The sequence below is a fragment of the Panthera uncia genome, assembly GCF_023721935.1.
Source record: "Panthera uncia isolate 11264 chromosome A3 unlocalized genomic scaffold, Puncia_PCG_1.0 HiC_scaffold_11, whole genome shotgun sequence".
NCBI classification, from domain to species: domain Eukaryota; kingdom Metazoa; phylum Chordata; class Mammalia; order Carnivora; family Felidae; genus Panthera; species Panthera uncia.
The window spans coordinates 8,637,762-8,663,514 of NW_026057578.1; the positions used below are offsets into that span (position 1 = coordinate 8,637,762).

At 46.0% G+C, this 25,753-nt stretch overlaps 1 protein-coding gene across 10 annotated transcripts in view; it reads left to right on the plus strand.

The window, feature by feature from the left end:
- The window catches only part of ZNF217 (zinc finger protein 217), a 45,227-nt gene that overhangs the window by 15,078 nt on the left and 4,396 nt on the right, over nt 1-25,753 (plus strand). For 8 of the 10 annotated variants that reach the window (XM_049650609.1, XM_049650614.1, XM_049650608.1 and 5 more), the window contains 5 exons: nt 9,949-11,723; nt 15,136-15,252; nt 15,896-17,314; nt 19,221-19,352; nt 21,274-25,738. In XM_049650609.1, the coding sequence (XP_049506566.1) occupies nt 10,325-11,723; nt 15,136-15,252; nt 15,896-17,314; nt 19,221-19,330 (3,045 nt within the window). In that variant the 5' untranslated portion in view covers nt 9,949-10,324 and the 3' untranslated portion in view covers nt 19,331-19,352; nt 21,274-25,738. Of the gene's footprint in view, nt 1-769; nt 11,724-15,135; nt 15,253-15,895; nt 17,315-19,220; nt 19,353-21,273; nt 25,739-25,753 lie in introns of those variants that run through there. The other 2 variants (XM_049650607.1, XM_049650616.1) reach the window with 2 other exon arrangements.

Here is a 25,753-nt window from a genome sequence, read left to right on the forward strand (position 1 = left end):
CAATGCGTCCTAACAGGCGTCCCCCGCAAACAATGGCCGGGACCGTCCACACGGGCCGGGCGGAGGGCGCGTCTACAGGGGCCGAGGGAGGGGCTTGGCGTCGCCGCAGACCCCGACGCACACCCCAACGAGCCCCCGGGCGCCCCCAAATCCGTCCCCGGGATTCCCGGTCTCCTGCTCATCCCTGAGTAGGCGGTGCACGGGCTGCGATTCCTGGATGTGTGTGATAAGGTGTTGTTGTTGTTTTTTTTTTTTTTTCTCTTTAATTTTAAAGATTTTTTGAAACTTTTTAAATAGCCATTAAACGCTTAAAGAATATCTTTATAACTTAATTCTACTTGGAGTCCCAAAGCCAGCTGGAAGCAGAACTAGTAACTCTAAAGGGCAGGAAGGATTGAAATGTTCGCCTATAAGTGTTTCTTTCTTTCTTTCTTTTTTTTTTAAAAGGGAAGTTTCTGCCAGGAGGCGCTGAGTGGCGAAACCGCGCAGTTTCAGATGTAGAGCCCTCTTCTCTCTAGCTTTGGCCCCAAAATGCGAGCTGCACGGGATGGGGAGGGGAGACGAGGGCGCTGCTGGGGGCCCCTGGAGGCCGGATTTGGGGCGGCCTGAGCGGTCCTGCCCGGATGGGGGCCAGACCTGCAGGCCGGTACCTGCGCCCCGGGGATCGGGACAGACGTCCAGGTCCCGGGTTGGAACCCGCATTTTGGGATTCAGGGAAGGGCCACCGAGGACGGGAAGTAGCATTCTTGGGCGGGTGGGATGGGGGTGGGGTGGGCAGGCGGGGACTTTTCCTAAAGGTTTAGTTACAGGAACAGGAAAGAGCCACCAGTGGCCACTTCTGGGACCCCAGTGGCCTGCTTACACAGGGAGTAGCAGAAACTTTATTTTTTCTCTTTTTTTGTTTCCCCAAGAAAAGAATAGTCGCTTTGGAGTTTAAGGCTTTGCTGTGTTCCTCTTTGAAATTCCTTGAGCCTCAGTTTATCTTTCTGAATCAGCCTATAGGGCTTGAAGCGCTGGCTTGAGCATTCCTAAACGTGTATTAAATGCAGGGCTGTTGTTGCAGTGGTCCTTGGGCCAGTTTGGGGTCCTGTGGTATTGACTACTACGTGCTACATACTAGCTGGTTTCCTCGCTTTCTAGATCATTTGGAACCATTAAGCTGTATGTTTTAAGAAGCCTAGGTCTGATTTAGTTCAGGTTGATTCAATTATGTCTTCATCGCTTTTGAGTTGGTTGAATGAGTTGACATGAGATTAAGCCCAACAAAAGAAAAGGCAGGGTAGCAACAGCTGCCGGCCAGGCCTGGCGACTAGGTAGGGGTCTTGGGAGGCCTTGCACCTTCTCTTTTGTATATGTTAAGAAGTACATTTAGAAATGTTCTGTTACTGTACGCCCCCCCTCCCCTCCCCCGCCCCCCCATGGATGGATGCCCTGGTGGATATCAGCTAAGACTTAAAATACTAAATTTTATAACACTTTGAGTGAATAATCTAGCGTTTCTAAAAAGGCCTGTCGTGTCTGGAGGGGCAAGTGCGGAGTAATAACCTAATTGCTTTTTGTCTGAAAAATATAGCAGTCAAACCACTGGTTTGTGCTTGCTTAGTTAATGTGTCTAAGAACTTTTAAGGTGTGTCCTTTAATGGTAGATGACTTTTTCTGAGAAGTCCTGTTTATTTTAGATACTGTTTTGTTCAGTGTCCCAAAGACTCGTAGTAGTGTGTGTGCGTTTGATCCTGGTGTTCTAGTGAAAAACCCCTCCCACCGCCCCAAATTGCTTCCATTTTTAATCAGTTCTAGAAGGTCTTAAATTCAAGAGGCAGTGTGACTTACTTAAAAATCCTCTTGTCAGTAGCCACAAGGCACACCATTTATTTGGCTTGTTTGTTCGAATAGGGTTAATAATCTGATTGCTTGGAATGTTAATTATTTAGCGTGAAGAAGAGGAAGCCTCCTCCTCGGGGGCTCCACATTGGTTTGCGTGCTGGGGGAGGAAGTGGGGGAGGATTATGACTTCTCCAGGCGAAGGACACACTTTTCCTTAGTGTCCAACTTGGTTCCAACCTTTTATCTTCACGGCGCCTTCCAACGCTTGGCAGTGTGACCTTTGCTGTTTTTTAATAACTTGTTAAGATCGAAGTTTAGCAGTGGTCTGGGGTTCCTATCCTTCCCTTTCACTTCCTAATCAAAAAAAGGAACTAATACACCACGTTGATAAAGTTTGTAGAAAATATTTTCCCCCTTCACCCTGAAGAATCTATTTAGATAACAGCTTTATAACCCCCCCCCCCCCCCACCCCAGGTAGTAGAGGGGAAGAGGACGGAGGAGTGCTAGGGTTTGCCTTTACTCTTAAGGTGGAGGTTGATTTGCATTCTCTTTGTAAGCCTCCATTTTTTGGCAGTGGAACTTCTGGGAGGAGTAGCCGCCCGTCTCCCTTCCAGTGGACCTTTAAAGAGGAAATCAGAAAATAAGACTTCATCATCCAGTCGCTTACAAACTGATGAAATCATTAAGGAATATAATGGCCTGGCAACGACAGAGTCCCTCTCTCCTCATTTCAGATAATCACTTTACTCTCTTTTAACAACATTTATGATGAAATGGCATGTTTTTGCCACAGCAGGGTTGCCTTTTCCCAACCCTGGAGCACTCTTAATTCTGAGACGCTTGATTAGAGCCTCAGGGGTCCCCAAAGATGTGTTTTCCCACTTTATAAAATTACATTCTTTTCTCCCTGTTGTCACAAAAATGATATTGGTTGATAAGAACTTTTGAGTAGTTTTAATGACTCTTGACTGCCTACTATCTACTACTTGATTAAAAAAAAAAAAAGATACTTTGATCTGACTCTTTTAGGACTGTGCATGATCTGGACCTTTTTTTATGTTTCACGTGAAGCTGTGTTCCCATTTGCTCAAAGACCATTTCAGTTCACATGGTCCCATCCCACACATGCCAGGATGGCCTGTGTGTTAGTTTTTTTGAGGTTGCTGGGGATGACTTATTTTAAATGGCTCATTGCTAATTTCCTATTTCAGTGTAACCCCCTGGCAGTTTGTTTAGTAAATGAATTGGGACCTTGAAGCCAAGGTCCCGAACAATGGCTATATATTTTCAAGGTTTAGAATTGTACAGTAGGAACGAGAAACCTGAGACCGTTGTATAAGCTGATGAGTATTCCACTAGAATAAAGTAAGTGCAAGGAGATTTTAATTTAAACGACTACATCTGGAATACACCTAATAGTTTTCAAAGAGTTACTGAGGTGTTACAAGTAAAAACCTGGAAGGTGTTTACAGAATAGCTACTGAGCTGAAATGAAAGAAATCCTAATCATATTAAATGCTCCAAGTAGGGAAAGGTTTAGTTACAGCCTGTAAACTAAAGGAGGCTGGAAGAGTCTCGATTTGTACACCTCACCTCCAGATTTGGGAGGGGGAGGGGTGTTAACCAGATTAAAATGCACGTGGAAGAAAGAATGAATTACACAAAGACAGCAGGAAATTTCTGAAATTCGGGAGAGGGAAAGCTTGATCGTCCTAACCGAACGGCCTCCTTTTGGGGGCAGCAGAAAGTTCTTGAAGTGTTGGCTGTTAGGAAGGGAGGCGATCTGGACGATTCCTCTCCGACCGATCACACAGTGAGGCAAATTGGTAGTGGTGTGTGGGGCAGAGGATTTTGAATGGAGACCACGAGGGCAGCTGGAAGTCTGACTTTGAGGAAGTGCGACCACCGTCCTTCTCTAAAATCTGCCGTTCAGGGGGGGGAAGCCCAACCCTTTTTTAGAGCTGCCTTCAAAAAAAAAGCGGGGGCCCCCCCCCCCCCCCCCCCAGCAGCCAGCTGCCGCCACAGACCGCCCCTTTATGCTTAACATTGGAATGTTCATTAAACGACTCCACATTTGAACATTTGTTGACTGACTGTTCTTAACATCCCATTACTTCCTGCCCAGGCTAACTACATAACTGAGTTACTGGAAATCAGGGGCCAGTTTGGTAATTTTATGATCACGTTGAGAAATAAAATTACTAAACCTGAAAAGACAGCCGGGGAAGTTAAATGAGAGAATTAGTTTGAATTCCTGGGCTTTTGTTCCGAAGCTTTACCTAAGTTGTTTTTGACCTCCGCATTCCTTCAATTCGGGCTGAAGAGCTTCTGTTACCCGGAGTCAGATGCCAGTTTTTTAATGGATTCGTTTGTGTTTTGTGTATCGTTGTTCATCAGTTGCCAGCGTGTCAGGAAACGTTTTGAATTTAAACTATGGTTCTGTGGACCGGAGCTAGAGTCCACATCTGTTTTGTTCTCGAATCCCATTAGGAGAACTGCTTGCTTGTTTGTTTGTTTGTTTGTTTTTTCTCCTACCTGTGTCCATCGGGGTGACTTCAACACAGTTCATTTACACCAGAAGACGTGTGTTTTGGGTTTTTTGAAATCGGTGGCTAATTTTTTTTTTTTCAGTCCAGCATACAAATCTAAGGAACAGTGATTCTATACGTATTAATTGAAAGGAGAGCTTTCCCCTGAATTTTGAAAGCAAACAGGTGACTTAAAAGAGCCAGACCTACAACCTTAGTATTTACTCAACAGAGATAGGGAGGGGAATCTTTAAATGTTGGCTAAAGAAAGAGCGCCTGCCTTAAAAGGCCGTGCCCGCGTTTGTATTTAATCTGGTTGGTTAAATTGGGTATAATCAAGAACACTCACCATTTGGCCTTGTGGAAAAAGTGGTGTAGGTGTGTGGGGTAATGGTTCTAGTTCCTTCTGTACCTATATATGCAGTTATCTGTGTGTGCAGATACACAAGCGTTTCCTTTGTGGGGAGCGAGAGGATATAGGTAAAGATAGGTTGGCTTTTTCTTATTGAAATCTCTCTCTTTGGTGCAGTTCTGTCTAACATCTTTCCAAAAGTAGTTAAGGTGTACTACTGGTGAAGTAGCAGGAATGGAATCTCTCAGATCGCAAGGCTTCATCTGACGGCCGCATTAAAAGTCTTGTTTTATTCATTTCCCTTATAGTTCTCTTTTTCCGATCAGGATGGGATTTGTCAAAGCCAGTTTACAGACCACAGGATCTGTTAATATTGATAATACCGAAACTAAAACTAGTTATGTGGCTTCAAGTTCACGCTGAGATCCTTTAACTGACCTTAATTGATTTGGAATGAATCAGGCAGAGTTTTTAATCCTGACACTCAAATGTACAAATATGACTGTATATTTTTATAGTACTCTGGCCTCTAATTGTATTTAGAACTGAGCCCTTATTACAGTTTCAGGAAAATGAGATGGCCGTAGGATCTTCCCAGGCCTTGCCTTTGAACTGGCCAATGGCTTTTTTATTTTTAAACCATTTGCTTCTGACTAGTTTTAGATTGTGATGCTGAATATAACCTTTTGAATATTTTAATCTTTTCACTGAACTTTTAAACATCTTTTCACAGCTATATTAGGAAAGTTGGGTTGACCATTCAGCTCATGGGTGTGACCTTGGTGATTTCCTTGAAATAGTGTTGAAGGATTTAAAGTTACAGGTTTGGATTGTCGCTGTGGCGTAACTATGTACAGTTCTCCTCACTTGTCGGATTAAGGAAAAAACTCATATGTGTAACGTACAGAAGGAACATTTATAGAAAAACTGTTAAGTTTCCTGACCAGATCTTGGAGATAATTTCGCCCTTTACAGGATACAAATGAAACAGGCCAGAGACTAGCAGTTTGTTTGGGTGAAATATTTTAATGATCATATATTTGGACACTTGAGTGACTCGGAGGGAAAGAGTAGAGTTGCAGGAATACTGCATATTACTTAGTTATAAACAGAATTGGGTGTCTTTGACAGTTTTTGAGGACTTTGAATTCCTCTTGCTCCATCATAGGGTAATAAATATTCCATATCAAAAAATGTAAGATAACCTGTTTAGCTAAAGTGGAGGCATGCTGTCTGTAAAGGTTAACAGTGTGAGTACGTTTGTACATGAAGGACTATTCCCAAGTCACAGCAATTGTCAGCAAGGTGGCGTTTCCTTCTAATTTGCTGTGCTTAAGCACAAATTATTGCATTTTTTTCATTAAGCATTATATAATGTGTAATATTTGCTAATTTCAAAATCTGTAGATAGTGGCAGAATCTCCTGAGCTTTACTCCCCACGGAGCATCTGCTTTAAAACAAAACAAACAAACAAACAAAAAACAGAAATGGCCCAAAGAGCATTAGACTTCTATTTTAGGAACTTCTAAGCAATATGGTTCCTACTGTTTTTCAAAGATTATGTTGTTGCACATTTTTTTTAAAGTATCTAATCACAGTATAAAGTAATCACCAGTACTCTTGCGGAATACGAGGTTATGCCGGATAACCTCTCGCCTCGGGTGCCTTGGGGGTGTATAGCTGAAGGTTAAGTGTATCGTCTCCCTGACTAAAGGTTTAAGAACGTTTTTTTAAACACTGACAAACAATTTTGCAAACCGCCTTTCGGGAAGCCTAGTATGTTCTGAACGCTCAACTTCTCTGCAAACTAAAAGCATTTAGATTCTAGGGGTCGGATTAAGATCCTCCCCCTCCTTCCTCCTCCAGTTCTTTGTGAAGACAGACAACTTCCTGGGCCGGCAGTGCCTTGGTGTGCCTGCCGTGGCTTCTGTGTTGCTCCACCTGGAGAGCAAGGCTCTAGGAAGGCTGTGTGTGGGTGTGCACTTCACTCGACTGGAATGGTTGTTATTAACAGTAATTAGATTAGAATGTGTCTTTTTTGGTAAGTTTTGTTATTATTCAAGTATTATCGCAGTCACTGTTAAAGATTGGGGGTTTTGTTTAGCAGATTGGTTTTAAGTGATACAGGTAATTGGTTTATAGTTTAAGGAAGTGTTTAGTCTGCAAACGGTTTCTTAAGTCAAGAGTCCGAGGCGTTTGTTGTCAGATTTTCCTAGCTTGTCCTGCACGTCTGTCTTGGTGGGTCAGTAAGGAGCGTAGTTTTAAATCTAAATGAGAAGGTTTTGCCCATGCTGGTCAACTTCATGGTAGGATTAATTAGGATCTTGTTTTCTATTATTACACCCTTGAAACTGCAGAGAATGGTAAATTAGACGGCAGCCATGGAGAGCCGTGTAGAAAGAAGTTCTCATGAACATTCGGGTTAATTTTAATATCAGATCAGTTCAGACTGGTGACTGTGGCCAGAGATGTGCATTACTGATCGTATACCTGTACTGATGACGTTAGTGTTTGTTAATTTATTCACCAGGGGTTTATTGAGGGCCCGACCCCATGCCAGGGACCCCTTCTAGGCATGGGGACATCATGGTGAACAAGGTCGACAGGGTCTCTGCTCCTGGGATCTTCAAACAGGTGGCCCAGGGTTTGCAGATCTTGGGTGAGTAGTAAGGATTGCTATGACTCACCGGGAGTCTAGTGTTTAGGACAGTTGGGCACAGTCGATGGCCATCACAATCTGTGCCAGAAGCTTCCCTTGAGGAGGAAGTGCTTCAGGTTTTGCCGGGGAGGTTCTCCTTCCCCATCTGACCCTCGTAGGAGAGACTCCTCGTAGGAGACTCTTGTAGCTGGGGGGCCTAGGACGTCCATCCCCTCATCTCCAGGCCTCTGTTCCGCTCCTAATTTTTTTTTTTTTTTTTTTTTTTTTGCACCGTGCCTCCTTTACTAATCCTCTAGGTCTTGTGTTAGAAGCTGATGATGACTTCTTTAACCCAGATATTTGAACATTTCAGAGACAAAAATTGAAACTAAACTGAGGCATTTCCTTCTGGTCACGCCATTACCCTGGATTGGAAATAATAGGGATGTATGTACCCACACCATGTTTCTAATTCAGAGGTTGAGTTTAGGAGTGGTGTCTTTTGGGGAAAGATTATTTGTAGGAAACTGGAGTTCCCCCAAACTTAAAATATCAGAGAGTAGTAAAATTTCTTACATACGTACACACACACACACACACACACACACACACACACACAGGTCCAACATAGAGGACTAACTTTGATTTTGGCAAATTAGGACATTGAAAAAAGTACTGATTGCTATTGCCACTCTTTCATTTTAAAAAAGCTAGTTTGCAACCCCCAAATAGAAAGGACCTCAAATAGAGGACAGCCTCTATTCAAATTGAAATTAATCTGTGTCGTTTGTGTAGGACTCACTGAGTTGTCTCTCTGTTTTTCATCTAGATGTTGCCAGTGAAGACAGTGTTGTCAGTTTGATAACTGCTTGTCTAGAGTATGTACTGTTATTTCTTCAGTTAAAATATTACCTGGTACACCGGCATTCAGTAAATACAGACTACATAGAACCCTAAATTATCAGTTACGTTTTTCAGATATCACTTAATATCTTGATTGGGAAAGCATCAAATATTCTTTGGTGTCTGTCTATCCATACGTGTAGATCTGCCCCTGGAACCATAGAAAATTTGGAACTCTTGAGGGTGATCCTGTAATTTAACCACCTGCAGTAGGTAGATGAAGGTGAGGTAGGTAGGTGGTGGTGACAACTTTAAGGTTGTGACTTAGCCAGAACTAGAACTCGGGTCTTTGGAGTGTTCTGTTAAAGCCCACCAAGCTGGTAGCCAGCCCAAGAGTTTTATCCTCCTTTGTGATCACAACAAAGGACTCAGAAATTAAGATAAAACACTTCAGTACCTTCTTTCTTTTCCCTAATCTTTGATCTGCAGCCTTATTTAGAAAAGCTTAATGTTAAAGATCTAGTGTATTCAAAACTAAAGATAGCAAAGAGCATGAGAATTTTCTTCTATTATGAGTATAAAGAAGGGGAAGAAATGTTTCCTTGTCTTCACTGAGCCTAGAGGCCCTTGCTCTTTGAGGAAGTGGAGAGAAGGAAAGTCAAGTCAAGGTGGTGGGAGTAGTTTGCAAGTCTTTTTGTTCTGTTGGGTGGAATTAACAGACTTCAGGTTAAGTAGCTGAGTCTATTTAGAAACAATTCTGTGCTTGCCAGAAAGGTGGAGGGGAGGGTGTTGGGTTTGGAGGTTAATTCTTCTCCAAGAATGAAAATTGGCTTCTAAATCTGAGCCTGCAGAGCCACATAAAGTAATCATCCATTTTTCACCTGGCCAGTGCATAATGGGAAGGGTGGGTTAAAAGTGGGAGGACCCGTTCTCTGATGAAAGACTGAGCCATGTTGACCCTGCCGTGTGGAGGATTTTCAAGTGTACCCTCACCGAGTAGCCTGGTGCGTGTGTTTCCTTATTTGTTGTGTGCACAAGGGAGCCCTACCCTGACTTTTGTTGAAGGCAGTTTCTGCCTTCTGAAAAAGCAGCTGGGATCTGGGCGGTGGGTCGAGGGCTAGAATATCCTGTGAACCAAAATGATTCAGGTTCCCCTTGGCCACGATGAGCCTCATTCTGAGGTGTTCTGTAGTTTCTGAATGTGGATTTTAGGAAAGGTTCCTGTTCTCGTGTGTGTTGTTGGCCTGTGCGTGTGTGATCTTCGAGGGTGCTGTTCGGCATTTGTGTCTCTGGGCCGTATAGAAGACAGTCTGAAGTTCGGGCTTTAAACGTTTTATTTAGAGAGGGCCTTGCTTGGCATTCTTCCCAGTGGGTATCGTCTCTAGATTTGCAGGGGCTCTTTGTAAGGACACACGTTGCATTGCAGTGGCATTTAAACTGCATTCAGCTGAATTTAACCGTTTCTGTCCCGAATCTTAAAGTTTAGACTTCAATCATTAGAGCACCACGTTTTCAGTTTCTTCCCTGGATGAAAATCCGGCGATTTGGTGAGTGTCCTGATTGGGTAAAATGCTAACCATTTAATTAACGGGCATGTTTAACAGGATGCGCGATGTTAGTCGGAAGTGGAGTGGGCGAACGAGGCACCTCTTCTGCCACAAGCGGACCAGCTGTGCGTCGTCCACACCGGGCTTCTCTTCCCTCTGGCCGCAGCCAAGTAACCATTTCTGTGGTTTTTGGTTTTTGTTTTTCCCCCTCTAGGTTTTGGAAATCCCTGGTCTCCAGGTTGCTGGGATTGACTTCTTGCTCAGTTGAATCACTCACTCAATGGAGACAAAGAGAATGAACGCTCCGTGCTGACTCCTATTTGAATCAAAGCGCTGGGGAGTCTGTCTGCCTTGTTTGTGCAAAGAACCAGTGGTTGGCTCTGCCACCGAGCTTCCTAAGACTTCTGAAGATAAGAAGCTACAGGAATATATACTTTGCTTCTGAACTTTTGTAACAAATGCTTGTTCTCGTTTTAAGTCCAGGGCTGCTGGGGGCGTGAGTGACAAGTCTTACAAGCGGCCTTATTCCAGTTCCAGAAATCCCTCCGCCGGATTCTCATTTTGTATACAATCCTAAAGTGCCAGGAAACATGCCAACTCAGTCCCTGCTGGTGTATATGGACGGACCAGAAGTTATTGGCAATTCTCTTGGTACCCAGATGGAGATAGATGATGCCGTGCCCATAAAAGGGACCACCACCGTTCCTTTCCGAGCTACGCAAGAGAAAAATATCATCCAGATCGAAGGATATATGCCCTTGGACTGCATGTTCTGCAGTCAGACCTTCACGCATTCAGAAGACCTCAATAAACATGTCCTGATGCAACATCGGCCTGTCCTTTGCGAGCCGGCCGTTTTGCGGGTGGAAGCGGAGTACCTGAGTCCCCTGGACAAGACTCAGGTGAGAACGGAGCCTCCGAAGGACAAGAACTGCAAAGAAAACGAAGAGTTCAGCTGTGAAGTGTGTGGGCAGACGTTCAGAGTCGCTTTCGACGTCGAGATCCACATGAAGAAGCATAAGGACTCCTTCACTTACGGCTGTCACGTGTGCGGACGGAGGTTCAAGGAGCCCTGGTTCCTTAAGAACCACATGCGGACACACACCGGCAAAGCGGGGGCCAAGAGCAAGCTGCAGCCGGGCGCCGAGAGCCCCGCCACCATCAACGAGGTGGTTCAGGAGCACGTGGCCGAGAGCATCTCCTCTCCTTACAAAATCTGCATGGTTTGTGGCTTCCTGTTTCCAAATAAGGAAAGTCTGATCGATCACAGGAGGATGCACGCCAAAGACACTGCTTCCGGCAGCGGCAGCGGAGGCACACAGACAGACTCTCCGCAGGGGGGGATGCCAGCCCCGGGGGAAGAGTTCCTGCAGTTCTTGAACCTGAGGCCCAGATCGCACCCCGAGACCGGGAAGAAGCCCACCAAATGGATAGCTCAGCTCGATCCGTTCACCACCTATCAGGCCTGGCAGCTGGCCACCAAAGGAAAAGTCGCCGTGTGCCGAGAAGTGAAGGAGCAGCCAGGGCAGGAGGGCAGCACCGACAACGATGATTCGTGTTCCGAAAAAGAAGAGCTCGGAGAAATTTGGAACGCCGGAAAAAGCCATTCCGAAGGTTCTGGAAAGCCCAAGCCAAGCAAAAGCGGCTGCGCGGGCCTCTCCCAGGACAAGGAGAAGCCCAGACCCTCCGGCGGTGAAGTGCCTTCCGTGGAAGCCGACCCAAAGCTGTCCGGGAACAAAGAGAAGCCGACGCACTGCTCTGAGTGTGGCAAAGCCTTCCGGACCTACCACCAGCTGGTCTTGCACTCGAGGGTCCACAAGAAGGATCGGAGGGCCGACGCCGAATCGCCAACCATGTCCGTGGACGGAAGGCAGCCTAGGACGTGTTCTCCGGACCTAACCACCGCCCTGGACGAGAATGGAGCCGTCGATCGAGAAGGCGGTTCTGAAGATGGGTCTGAGGACGGACTTCCGGAAGGGCTCCATTTGGGTAAGTGAGGCGCTCCGTTGCGTGCTGTCCTTCCTCCGCCTCCAGCCCCGGACAGCGCTGGCAGGTCGGGGTCGGAGAGCCGGGTTTGAGTCCAGGCTCTTCTGGTACCCTCCTCCTTGTAAGTTCACCTAACCTCTCAGGGCTTTGATTTTTCTCAAGGTTTCTTCCTCTTCTGAAAACTTGTGTGATTTTTTTTTTTTTTTCTTTTTTTTAAATATCTGGCTGACAAGCGACACACATTATCTTAACTGGGGCAGTTTTGCCCCCAGCGGAACCTGGTAGTGTCTAGAGGTCTTTTTGGGTGTCACAACTGTGTTCGTGTTGTGCTGCTGACGTCCGGTGGGTAGAGGCCAGGGATGCCGCGGAGTGTCCTCCAGTGCACAGCACGGCCCCCCCAGCAAGTCATTGTGTGGTCCCAGTGTCCCGTGAGGTCAGGGTTGAGAGACCCTGGGCTTCGCTCCGTTCTTCCGGCCAACCTGATCTCATCTACAAAAACAAGTTATCCTTCGATGCAACAGACTTCCCCTTCCTTCAGGACCCAGCCCTCATGCATTTATTCCAGATGGTTTTCTAGGGTCACGAAAGGCACTGGGAATGATGATCAGCCAGAGCAAGGGTACTGAGAGAGTTTGGTGAGTACTGAGAGTTTGGGGCTACCTGGTACCCTCTCCTCTCATGTCTGGGGGGACTAGTGTTCGTTAACAGTTAGCTCAGGAACTAAGTCCATTTGTGTTCAAAATAGAGGGAACGCGAACGCACCAAAGATGTTTTAAAGGAATCTCGCTGCTCAGGTTTTCAGTGTCCTAATGGCTTTTATAGGAGACAGAAGCTGTCACTGACACATTGTGTCTTGAGGCCCAGTGGACATGATGTCTCAGGCAGAGAGATCCCACCTGTGTGCTTCAAGCCTTGCCCATCTGCGCTTAAACCAGAGACTTGGCATATCCATTTAGTAAGATTTGGTTTGAATAAAGGACTCTCCTGCTGGAAGACAGTTAAAAGAACGAACCCCTGCGTCGTCTTCAGCAGCCGAGTGATGGGAACGTAAATTAGTCTTAGAGAAACATGATCATTCACAAAAGTGGTCTTTGGTTTCAGCCGCTGCCTTCTTTCACTGTAACTTGATGGCTGGCTAGTCAGAACTCGAGTGTGAGACCCAAGATGAGTTTGACCAGATGATCCTCCCCAAACCAGTGCCCTGGTTCTTTTTCTGATCACATGATGGATGTGAGAACAAGCTGTTAGTTCCTCTGGAGTATTTAGAATGGTTGGACTTTGATGGGACACAAGGAAACCTAGCACTTAGCATACTACAGCCTTCGGGAATCTCGAAAGCACGTTATGGTGTCTTAATGACATCATAAAGAAGGCCTTGAACACAGACCTCTATCTTTATAGTGGTCCCTGTTAGCGTGGGTCCCATTCTCAGGGGCATGTAGTAGTAAATGGGGAGATAATTAGGTCCGCCAGCTGCCCTGAAAGAAATGAAATGGCCAGTCACATTCTGCCAGCGGGTGGTGTGGGTGGTGTGGGCCGGAGAACCGGGTGGAAATCTTGGGTGGAAATCTTGGTGGTTGGGCAGATAGAATGCCCCATGATAATCGCTGGGAGCGCCGCGACTTGCCTGGAGGCGGGTTCTCCCACTGCATTGTTTTGTGGCGGATTACAGGTTGCTTAACATTTCTTTGCCCTGATTTCTGTTTGCAAAATTTGGTTCGTCAACCCTTGTCTTCCACCTCCCAAGGATCATTTCAACAGCCTATTGGTAAAAAAAGTTTGCAGTTCTTTAAAACTCAGAGGTGATGCCCAAGGAGCAGGAACCAGGTATATGTGGGCGTTTCGTGTCCTTTCTGTTAAAAGAGAGGCATTTCATAACTTTTTGGGTGTGATGCAACATAACAAATTCTGATGCATACTCGGGAGTAGGAAAATTGCAGTAAAGTTCAGACTTGGCTAGGTGGGTGTGATTGGAAGACAAAGCTAGGCATTCTGTGTCGAGAGAATTGATTCTCCTCAATTTGTATCATGACGGGGGTGGTTTCCATTTGGCTTACTGTTTTTTACCATCAACCCGGCTCTCTTTTAGATTTACTTTAAAGAAGATCAAAAGACAAAGTAAACATTTTGTTTTTATATTTGTTCTACTTGAAAATAGGTTTAACAGTGGTTATTCGTGTAATTCTTTTTTTTTTTTAAGTCTTCATGACATCTTTTTTCCATCAGTGCTTGTTCCCGCTGTTTGAGAATGTTTAGAGCTGGATACATTTTCCTCGGGGAGTTGAGGGGGAATCATGCAGTCTGGTCTCTGTCGTACTGGAGGCTGCCCAAGGTTTGCTTATACACTGCTTTTTAAATCTGTAAACCAAATATATACAGTCCAAAATGCAGAGTGAGGAAGGAGCAGGGAAAGGAGGCCTTTCAAAGGTTGGAGTTCGGTTTTCAAGGCAAAATGGCCAGTTTAGTGATGCTCAATTTTAAGAGATGACTACTTCCCTTCTCTTGTCCTCATTGTGTAGTGTGTGTAGTAAGAGGAGGTTGATCTCGAACTTTGACAGTCAGTTTTGTGGGAGTGGGCATCTTAACTGGAGCAAACGGAATGGTCTTTTGGAGGGCTGGAGTTTAAATACAATCACCCTTTAAATTAGCGTCCCCGGCAGACCTTTACTCTCTTGTAGCAGAGATCTATTCTCCTGATCAGTGCAGAGTTTGAAATTTCAAGTTTAACCCATTGTCACTTGGGGACGGATTCTGATTGGTCTCAGGTATATCTTGTCCACATGCGTGCTGGCGAATGATACGGTTTGCTTTCCAAAACATGCTAAATTTTGACAAACAAGGTGTTTGACCCAATGCCAAACCTTTTAGTTTCTGTGAAGATTAGGTTGTGCTTGCTACCCTCTAGTGGTAGCTGGCCTGATCTTAGGATCGCCGCCTTCTGTCTGGTTGGGGAAACTGGCAATTTATATTGGCTCAGTTTTCTAAATCAGTTGCTCTGAAGAAGCTGGATATTGCAGCCAGCGAGTGTAGGTCCAGCAGGCATGTCGCAGACGTGTTGGGAGAACAGAAAGTTGCCCATGCATGTCAGTCTGTTAAGTGATCTTTCCTGTGATTGAGGCAAATGAGGAACGGACTCTTTTAACGATCCACTAAGTTGGCTGTACTCAGGAAACAAAAACAAAACAAAACAAAACAAAAAACAAGGCACGCATGCTAAAAAGCTTGCAAGACTTCAGATGACCTCCAAACAGTGTTTGGTATGTTCCTACCCTTTCTGGTTTACCCCAGCACTAATATATAAAAGCTATTTTATGCTTTTCCAAAAATGCTTCCATCAAGAATACTTAAAGCCCACTTGTCTTACTCGTGTACTCGAGCTGTCTTCTTACATAAATATTTTTGTTTCTGCTTCAAGATAAAAATGATGATGGAGGAAAAATAAAGCATCTTACGTCCTCGAGAGAATGTAGTTACTGTGGGAAGTTTTTCCGTTCAAATTATTACCTCAATATTCATCTCAGAACGCACACAGGTAAGGAGCTTCCTAGATCTTTAATTCTTACTGGCTTAAACAATTATGATGCGGTTCTTTGTGTTTCTTTGTTTAATACTGTTGTTCGACTATTCTGTTAGACCCTTGGAGAATAGTTTGGGTCAAAGTGTAGTGTGCTAATGGCAGTCTGTTAAGTGTCATTTTGTAACTCGAGCTGTTCCTGATTTTGAACTTAGTTTATTTACTTTCTGACGGTTGTAGCCACTCATCTTATTACAACTTGCTCTTTATCTTTAGTATGTTTTAATGCCACAGCTTTTTTGGGTATTGGTTTTTATGACTTGGGATGAAACGAGAATATGTTTAGAGTTTCCTTGAGATTGTAGAAGCAGCTGTACCATAATGGTTTATGAGGCTTAAGATGAAGTAAGTTTAAGGCGCACTATTTAAGACGCTATTCACATTTTCAAATACTCAGTGGAGTGAGGGTGATGAAGCGAGCAGCCGGGGAAAAACCCCGGATATGAAGGTCAGCAGGGAGAAGGGAAAAGGAAAGACCCTCTATTCTCTCTTAGATGATTCTAGTTTCCAAAGATCTGGTTTGATGCTTTTGTCACTTGGGGACAGATTCTTCATTTATTCCAGATAAACTCGTGTAATACGGTGACATTTGTTGTTTTAGGTGAAAAACCGTACAAATGTGAATTCTGTGACTATGCTGCAGCCCAGAAGACCTCTCTGCGGTATCACCTGGAGAGACATCACAAGGACAAACAGATTGATATTGCCGCGGAAGTCAAGAACGACGGGAAGAACCAGGAGCCCGAAGATGCACTACTTACCCCCGACAGTGCGCAAACCAAAAATTTGAAAAGATTTTTCGATGGTGCCAAAGATGTTAAAGGCAGCCCACCTGCAAAGCAACTTAAGGGGATGGCCTCTGCCTTTCCGAATGTTCTGGGCAGCACTGTCCTCTCACCAGTTCACAAAGATACTCAGGATTTCAATAAAAATGCAACGGAGGACAGTACTGATAGAGTCTGCAAAACTCCTGCCCCCGCCTATTTGGATGCGTTACCCAAGAGAGCGGCGGGTGACCCTCAGGCGCAGGAACCCACGTGTAGAACAGAGGTGGGGGTCCCCGGAGGTGCGGCCCGTGCGGCCGAGGTCGGTCACCGGGAGAAGCACGTGGGGACGGCGACGGCGGCCGAGGGCAAGCACAAGGCCGGCGCGGACTGCCAGGAGAAGCCTCTGAACCTGTCCCTCGGGGCGCTTCACGGCTGCCCGGCCATTTCTCTGAGCAAAAGTTTAATCCCAGGGATCACCTGCCCATTTTGTACCTTCAAGACCTTTTATCCCGAGGTTTTGATGATGCACCAGCGACTGGAGCATAAGTACAACCCCGACATCCACAAAAACTGCAGGAGCAAGTCTCTGCTGCGAAGCCGGCGCACCGGCTGCCCGCCCGCGCTGCTGGGGAAGGACGTGGCCCCGCTGGCGCACTTCCCCAAGCCCAAGGCCAGGCCCGCGCCCGCGCCGCCCGCCAAGGCCGCGCCGGCCGACCGGGACCGCGACCGCGACCGGGGAAAGCCGGGCCCCGCCGCGCCCGCCAGGCCCCCGCCGCCCCCGGGGCTCGACCCCAGCACTTTAGCGCCCAGCAACCTGAAGGCGCCGCGTCCGCCGCACCAGCCGCAGCCGCAGCCCGGCGGGGCGCAGGGGGTCGCCCGGCCGCCGGCCGACGCCGCCAACCCAGAGAGGGGCCGGAGGCCCGAGGCCAAGGCCAGGGCGCCCGCCGGCCCCGCCCCGCCCGGTCCTGCCGCCGCCAACGGCTGTGCGGAGCGTCCCTGGGCGCCGCGGGGCCGCGACCCCCCGAGCGGCCGCCCCGCCGAGCCCGGAGAGCCGCTGCCCAAGCGGCCGTGGCCCGACGCCGAGCCGCCCGCGCCCACCTTCCGCCGGGCCTTCGAGCTGCCCAAGTACCACGTGGTGCGCGGCCTGCAGTCGCTGCTGCCCGCCGAGTGCGTGTGCCCGCCGCCCGCAGCGATGCCGCCCAAGCCCCGCGCCGCGCCCGCGCCGCTCTTCGCCTGCGGGCCCGCCGCCGAAGGTGAGGCTGGGGGAGGGGTGCGCGGATGCTCTGGGTCACCCCCCCCCCCCCCCCCCCCCCCGGAAGGTGAGGCTGAGGCTGCGGTTGGGGGGGCTGCGGACAGGCCCTGGGCCCCGCCGCCGAAGGGGAGGCTGAGGGGGGCGGGGGAATAGGCCCTGCCCTCCCCCTTCCCCCAAGGGGAGGTCAGGGGAGGGGTGGATAATAGGCCCTGGGCTCGCTGGCGAAGGTGGAGGGGGTACGGGCCTAGGGACCCTAGGCCGCGGGAGTGGAGGAGGGGCTGGGCCCTGGGCCTGGGGGCTGCTGAGGGTCAGGGGTGGGGAGATGGACAGACCCGGGGGCCCACGCCCTCCGGGCTGAAGGCCACACTGCCCGCCCGCAGCCAGCTCACAATGCTAGTGAGGTCCGGGGGGCCCTGGGCAGTGCTGGCTCCCCACCCTTCATGCTGAAGCCCTTTGGAGCCCAGCCCAGTCTGTCCCTTCGCCGGTATGAGTGGTCTGTGGGTGGGCAGTGTCCCCACTAGCCGGTGACAGGTGCACTGTGAGCCCCCTAGGAGCATGCGTCTTCCACCAGGAGCAGAAAGTATGAGAACCTCAGTGGACGTTCTTTTGATGCTGGGACTCTAGAATCAGACCGTTTTTTGTTAAATATTCAGCGCATTTTAAAAGCCTCACCCTTTTCCCATATGGACAATTTTTTTCTTAAATGATGAAGTGTTTTATTTAGATTTGGTCTTTCTTCATCTTTTGGAAACTCTGAATGCCGCAAGGTTAGAAAGTCATTATATACATCTTGTAATCCCTTTCTTCACATACTAGGCACACAATATACAGGGTCATGCATCAATGTAATATTATCAACACAGCATAAACATTTAAGCAGTAGATAACGTTTCACATAAAAGAGGCTCTATGCATCATATGGCCTGACCCCACAGAAAGCAAACATTAGAATGCCATTTCAGCAGTTACAGTGTTGGTAGAATCAATAGAGTTAATTTGTCTCATACCCATCATATATTTCCATAAGACATCCATAAGGAAGAAGGAAGGGACAAAACCCGTTTTTCCCATGTGGGTAAATTGTTAAAAGTCGAAGATTACTTTGGAGTTCTCCCCATGGAAGTGTTTTCAAAACCCCTGCTTCCTTCCGGCCTCTTTCCCTTAGAGGCCTGTGGCGCTTTACCTGTGCAGGTGAAGAGGTCGATCAGAGTGTCCTGGGGAGCTGTCCCACGAGGCCGACTTAATTAAACCACTTCCTTTGTCCGATATAAGCCCCGCTGGTCTGTGCAGCCCCAAAGAGAAATCCATTTTCAAACCTCTCAGTTTGTATTAATTTCAAATTAAGGGTTCTGTGTGGCGACGATACTCTTATCAAGGATAGCTTGATGCCAATTGATACGGTAGGGATAGCAAATTGTAAAACAATTGCTTTTACACACTCCAGTGAATTTTCTAAATCCTGTGATGAAATACTAATTTTTACAGCCTTTTGATTAGAAGTGTCTATTTTTCTCCCTATCGGTTGTTAAAACGGACGTGAGTCAAAACTTTGCCTTTACTTGAAGAGTAGGGCTCTATGTTGCAAGTGAAAGCCTCTTTTCAAACATCAGTATTTTTTCTCCTCTTCCCCACGGTTATGGTTCATGATGCATGTAGGTTTAAGATAACGTCTACCACCATTGTTTGGGGCTTTTCCCCCCCCCCCCCCCCCCCCACTCTGGTGCCGAAACCCGAGATTGTAGCTTACTTACAGTTACCAATGTCATTCTTACTAATGACCACATGGCACTCAGATAATTCTGGCTTCAGTGATTTAAAATTTTGTGCTAGCAAATGTCCTCGAGGCACTTAAAACCATTTCAGTTGTAACGTGTTTTTATGCGTTTTTTTTTTTTTCCTCCAATCAGGAAAAAGACCTGTGTCCTATCAACACTTATCTAGCAGCATGCTACAAAAGAGAAACTATGAGAATTTTATTGGGAATGCACATTATCGACCAAATGATAAAAAAACTTGATTTCCTGTTTCGGGTAAGAAAGGTAAGCATATATGATCTATTGATTTTAGTTAATTGGAAATAAACCATCTGGTTCATTCAGTAAAATATAAAGTAAAATTAGTTTTGATTTTTAAAGTGTTCTTAAGACCTCCAGTGCTCAGGGTCTCCAGATATCCATGATGATGGTTACTGATAACAATAGTACCGACTGGAATTTACTAAGCATTTATTTCGTGCTCAGCCTGGAAGTGTTTTTATAATCATGACCTCATTTAATCCTTCCCACATGCGGGGTGGGGGGGGGGGGGGGGGGCATTAGGCCAGGGATTAGCAAACCTCCACCTGCTTTTGTCTGCAAAGTTTTACTGGCACACAGTCGTGTCCATGCCTTTCCATATAGCCGATGGCTCCTGAGCCACATCAGCAGAGTGGTAGCTGTGACAGAGAGCGCGTGGCCTGCAAAGCTGAGAATATTTACATTTACATTCTGGCTCTTTACAGAAAATGGTTGCTGGGTTGGGAGGTCCCGTGCACCCTTTACGGATGAGGGTACCGAGACTTGGGTCGCATCCCACTCTTCTTAGTTCTGTCCTAGCATGACCCAAAGCCTGGGCCCCAACCCTCATGCTTAAGAGCTTGTTCAAAACCTCGGTGCATCCTTATCTGTTGAGGGAGGGGAGCGGGACAAGAGCGCGGAGGTGCATTTTGACAGTGTGGTTCACGTGGCGAATGTATCTAACTGTAGATACGCAGAAGACTCCAGCAGGACCCTCAGAGTTGTGTTAATTAATTCCGTTGAGTTAATTCCGAGTTTGGCCACGGGGCCTGATGTCCGCACAAGTTACTCTAGACCTCATTTACCAATAAATTGAATGACAAGAGCTGGGTTTATGGACAGATTTGAGTTCTCTCCCAGAACCGCTTTTTTTGTCTAACGCCCACCATGTACTCCCAGTCTCCCTCTTGTTTGCAGTGAGACGCATGTGGGGCCCATCGGGCTGATGCAGATCTATGCTCCTTTCTCCCCTCACTTAGTGAAAGGAGAAGGAGAAGGAAGTGTTGTCGCAGGAGCGGGATTCAGCCCCCTCTCCATGAAAACAAAACAAATCGTTGATGGATTATAAGGCACAGCTAGTTTGTAACAGGTTACTTGCACTGTAGGGGCACAGTCTGTCAGTCACAGACGATGCCACTGTCCTGTTGGTCCCGCCCCGGCCTCTTTCTGTAACCTCTGAGCATCTCTGCTTGCATTTCCTCTGCCTGGAACGTCCTTCTGCATTCTGGGTGCCAGATCACCTCTCTCTGATACGCGGGACCGGTTAACATCATTTCCTCAGGACGTCTGCCGGGAACCAGGGACTTCCCTGGCCGCTGCCCCTTGCTCGTGCAGTTCACCCCCACGTCTGCCCCTCTTACCTGTGTGCCCCAGTTCACTGCTAGCTCCGCTTGAGAGGAGATTGCTTTGTTCACTGCCTCGCCCGCTGCCGGCACCATCACTGATCAAACCCGTTAGATGTTGGCTGAACAGATGATGTTACAAGCTTTCGGTTTCTTGTGGTGGTCTTTGCCAGGCTTCGTGTAACTGATGCGAATTCTGATTCTTGGTGAAATCCTCTTCGCTAAATCACTGTTCAGAATGTAGTAGTATCCTCTGGGGTGGTGCAGCGTTGTGCAGAGTCCTGGTCCTTTCATTGCAACAGTTTTTTTTTAAGCTTTAATTTGTTAACCTCCACCCCCATCGTGAGGCTCGAACTCACAACCGGGAGATCGAGTCACATGCTCCACCCACTGAGCCAGCCAGGCGCCCCTTCGTTGCGACATTTGAGCTTAAGGGGAACTCGGTGCATTTCTAGATCCCTTTGGTTCTGTTTATTACACTTCTTTATTAAAAGAAAAAAGATTTTCCCAAGCTGTTTTCAGTTTTATCTTGAGCCGCTCTCTTGAACCTTTTTCCCCCGTAGGTCCCGATGGATGTGTGTTCTGTCCATGAAATTGAGTGAGTCCATCCTTTGAGAAGGCAGATGGCGGAAGCTCGTGAAATAAGCTGTGACCGTGCCGTGCATGTAACATACCAGGAACACTACGGTTTTGTAAAGTTGTTCTGTTAACTTTTGTACCAAATGGCAATAAAAACCATAGTTGGAACAGTTGGGTTGTACACAAATGGAGACTGCAAATCTCTATTTTGTCCCTGAATAATATTTTTTTTAGAGTTGACCAAATAAGGAGTCTTTTGCATACTTGAGCGCTGCTGAACACAAACCATCCGGGTGGGGGGGCGGGGGGGGGGGGAGAGTCTATAACGAACGCTTGCACCTCAGGTAACTCTGTACATACGTAAGTTCGAAACCTGCTTGTTCAGATACTGTGCGTCCCCTTTCTCTCTCCTGTAGCTCATCCCCATGAGCAGCTCCTGCTGTTTGTGTGTTCTTTCATGGAAAATGTATGTTTAAAAAAAAAAAAAATTCCCGATGATTTGTATTATGTTAAATCCTCCTCAGTGCGTCGTCTTAACAAAATTGTGAACGGAAGTATCGACCCTCTGTGACTATGTGCTGCATATACTGAGGTCAGCCATTCTGAATTCGGTGCCCTTTCATTGCAAGTTTTCAGTCCGTCAACTGAGGAAGAGTCCCGATCTGCGACCCTTTTCTGAGAGCAGCCTGTGCCCCGTAGGGTTTTTAAGCGGGCGTGTCTACGGAGAAGTGCGTCTGTCCTCTTCAGGACAGCCCCATATCCAGTAAACATACCAAATTCTATGTGGAGTTACTTACTTTCTGTCAAGTTCATCACTTTTGTTGGAAAATTCAGGGTTTTTTTGGCTTTCGCTTAAATTGGTATGTAGAAAACCTGAAATGCTGAATTTACACACGTGAATTTCATATATTGGGAGCGGTTTTAAAGGACGTGAAAGCGTCTGGGTAAATTTTAGGTTTGTATCTGGAAGTCCTGGTGTGCCTGGCCTTTGGGTTAACCGTGGACGTACACGAGTTAATTGTAGACACGTTGATTCTGAATAAGGAACTGCCTGCCGAGCCTTCTGGTAATGGGGAGGGTGCGATCTGGTTCTTGACCTCAGTTGTCTTCCCATTTTTGGTTGTGTTGAGCAACCAGATGTAGTTTGGGTTTTAAAGCGAGGATGGCCACCAGCTGGCTTACTACTAGATGTTTTAGACTTTTGTTCCCTTCCACATGCTGTCCGTGGCTGAGTTTATTCAGCAGTACGTGGGTTTAGCAACCACAAGATATTTTATTAAGAAAACTGTTTCAAAAATAAATTTGCACTGTTAAGTTTTCTTGCCCTGCCCTTCTGCGTTAGAGCGAGAGTAAAGTCCTACAAGAATCCTGATTTTTTTTGTTTTCATTATGCAACACGAAGCGTACTTGACCGAGAAGTCTTAACTCCCGTGGGAAAGGGAGACCTGATTGGTCTGTTGGCCTTGTAGTGAAGTGCTTTGTATCAGGAGAGAGTAGTACACTATCCACCATTTTTCCTGTTCACAAGCTGAGCCATATGTACATAATCTAGATTTTTGTTTTCATAGTTTTGCACTTTTATAGCCTATTTTTGAAGATTTAACACATTTGCAAGATGATTGACTTGATCTTTGCCTAATCCAATGAGTGTTACAGAAAGCTCGCTGTGACTATAAATGTAAATCTTTAAAAGGGGATACGAGATAATAGAGGGCTGAAATTTAAACCTGTATTTAAAAAAAAAAAATCACCAAATCTATTTGAAAACAAGTCAATTCATGTCATGCTGAAATTTGGGGGGGCTTTCAGATTTCTCTTTTCTAACCACATTTCTCAATTTCTGAATACATAAAAATGTCCTTTGTTCCACAGCCCTTGTCCTCCATTTTTTTTTTTTTTTTTTTTTTTTATTTTTTTTTTTTTTTTTTTTGTCCATCAGTATTAACTATTGGGATACTACTGGTTTTGTATGTTTTTTTTTTTTTTCCTTTGAGACAACAGTACATATAATAGAGGTACAATCCGTTGGATTTTTGTTTATGTATTTATTTCATTCCAGTTTGATTTATTTTAATTGTTGATACTTGTCAAACAGTAGACATTACTTGTTTTATTTATGATATATTTCAGCTTAAAGTTATGTTATTATATGTGGATGTAAATATAGATTTGGTGTTTTGCAGTCTTGGTTTGGGTCTTTATTGCGTCCCTCGTTTCTGCTTTTAACTTTTTAGAACTACAACTTTAAGCCTACAGTTTAGTAGAGGGGTTCGTGTAATGAGTCCTCACCCTCGCCAGCAGCATTTTTTTCTCCCCCGAGTATTTTAAAGCGAGTCTCAGACACGATTTAGTTTCATCCCTACGACCCTTCGCTGTGAGTCCCTAACGGATAAGGGCTTTCATGGTCACACGTAACCAACCACGATGTCCACACAGCCTTGCAAAAGTGTCGTCTTAGATTTGGTCAGTTGAGTTGTGATCAAGACCCAAACAAGATCCACTTAGTTTAGAAGATCGTTTTTTATTTATTTATTTATTTATTTTTAGTTATTTTATTTTATTTTAAAAAGAAAATTTTTTTTAACGTTTATTTATTTTTGAGACAGAGAGAGACAGAGCGTGAACGGGGGAGGGTCAGAGAGGGAGACACAGAATTGGAAACAAGCTCCAGGCTCTGAGCTGTCAGCACAGAGCCCGATGCGGGGCTCGAACTCACGGACCGCGAGATCATGACCTGAGCTGAAGTCGGACCCTTAACCGACTGAGCCACCCAGGCGTCCCTAGAATATCGTTTTTTTTTTTTTTTTAAATCTTGTTTTAATTCACATCTCCCTCCACACACACCTTAGAGGACATTTTACTTAGTGAAGAGGCTGCGTCATTCGTCCTGTAGAAGTTGGCACCTTGTTAGAGTTTATTGCATATTTGTGGTTTCATCTGACCTGTTTTTCCAGTCTATCTCCTATAAACTGGTGAATTAAATCTAGGGGTTTAAAGTAGATTTGAGCTCAGTTTTGGGGAGCAGGGGTCTGTGTGCTCCCAATCGCATCACCTCTGGACATGTACAATATTTGGTTTTCCAACCTGTAGTGACGTTTGATCAGTGGGTTCAGGTGTCAGACTAACCAGCCGTAATAAAGTTCCCCATCAACCTTTCTCCTTTGGGTTTTAGCAGCCACTGACGAACATTAGGGATGTTGCAAAAGGTGTTTGTTTGTTTTTTTTTTAAGTTCTGTCATTTCCTCTGCATTTATTATTGGACAGAAGACCTCATGTGATTATTTGATGACCTTGAAATACAGCTTAAACAAGACAGGATAAATAAAACTTGATTCTCCCCCTTGATTAACCAGCCTTGAGAATAATGTCTGGTCCCAGACAAGACTGGTGAATGAACTTTCGAATTTTTTGTTAAGAACTCACTGTACGTTTGACAAGTTGTCAGCAAATTGTAGGCATCATTTTGACGCTCAGAATCTTCGGGGTCTCTGGCCGACAGGGTCTCCTTCAAGTTGGCTATGTTTTGGACAACACTCTGGAGGCTTCTTGGTTTTAAGGCAGGCGTTCTGAGCTCTCCTTGACCATTTCCTGACCCGGACCTGGAGAGTTACTTACCTGAGGACCCTGGGTTCCTTTCCTGGGAAATGGTAATTAGAAATGGTGATTTGGGGGTAGGCTGCTTCAACCCCAGGGCCTTCATAACAGAGAAAGGATATATATGCTCTTAAAGAGTAAAACAAAACAACACTTGAGTGAATTATATTGCTGTTTTCTGCCCTGCCCTCCCCTCCCCTCTTCCCTCTTTCTTTCCTTCCCTCTTTCCCTTTCTTCCTCTTTTCTTTCTTATTTTAAAGCAATTTCTAAGCCAAAGAGGGGACTCAAACTACAACCTTGAGATGAAGAGTCACATGCTCTACCAACATAGCCAACTAGGTGCCCCTATATGGCTGTTTCTGTCTCAGAATTAAAATAGTGCTTTTGTTTCTTTGATTTTTATATTGTATTCTCTGAAAAGTTGGGTTCCCGATACCCACATGGCTTGCTTTACCCTACTACATATAGCAAGGAAGTCATGATGCCAATATTATTACCAACATTCTAAGGGAAGATTTCAAACTTGTTCAATTTCACTTGTTTGTAAGTGGGTTCTCTCAACTGGTGGTCCCAGATTAGCAAAATCATCATCGCTGGGAAGTTGCCAGAAATGCCAACCATCAGGCTCACACACCCGCTGAATCAGAAACTTTGGGGGTGGGGTCCGGCAGTCAAGTCTTCTGTGGTCCCTGCTCTCTACTGCGTAAATTCCACTCCAGAAACGCAAGCATGGTTGAGGGAGCCCAAGCTTCTTTATGTGGGCTTGCCAACATACGCTCTTGGGTTCAGTGTTTTCCATCTTTAGATTCTACTTTGCCTTTTTTTTCCTTTTAAATACAGTTTCGTTATGTAAAACAGTTTCTTAAAACC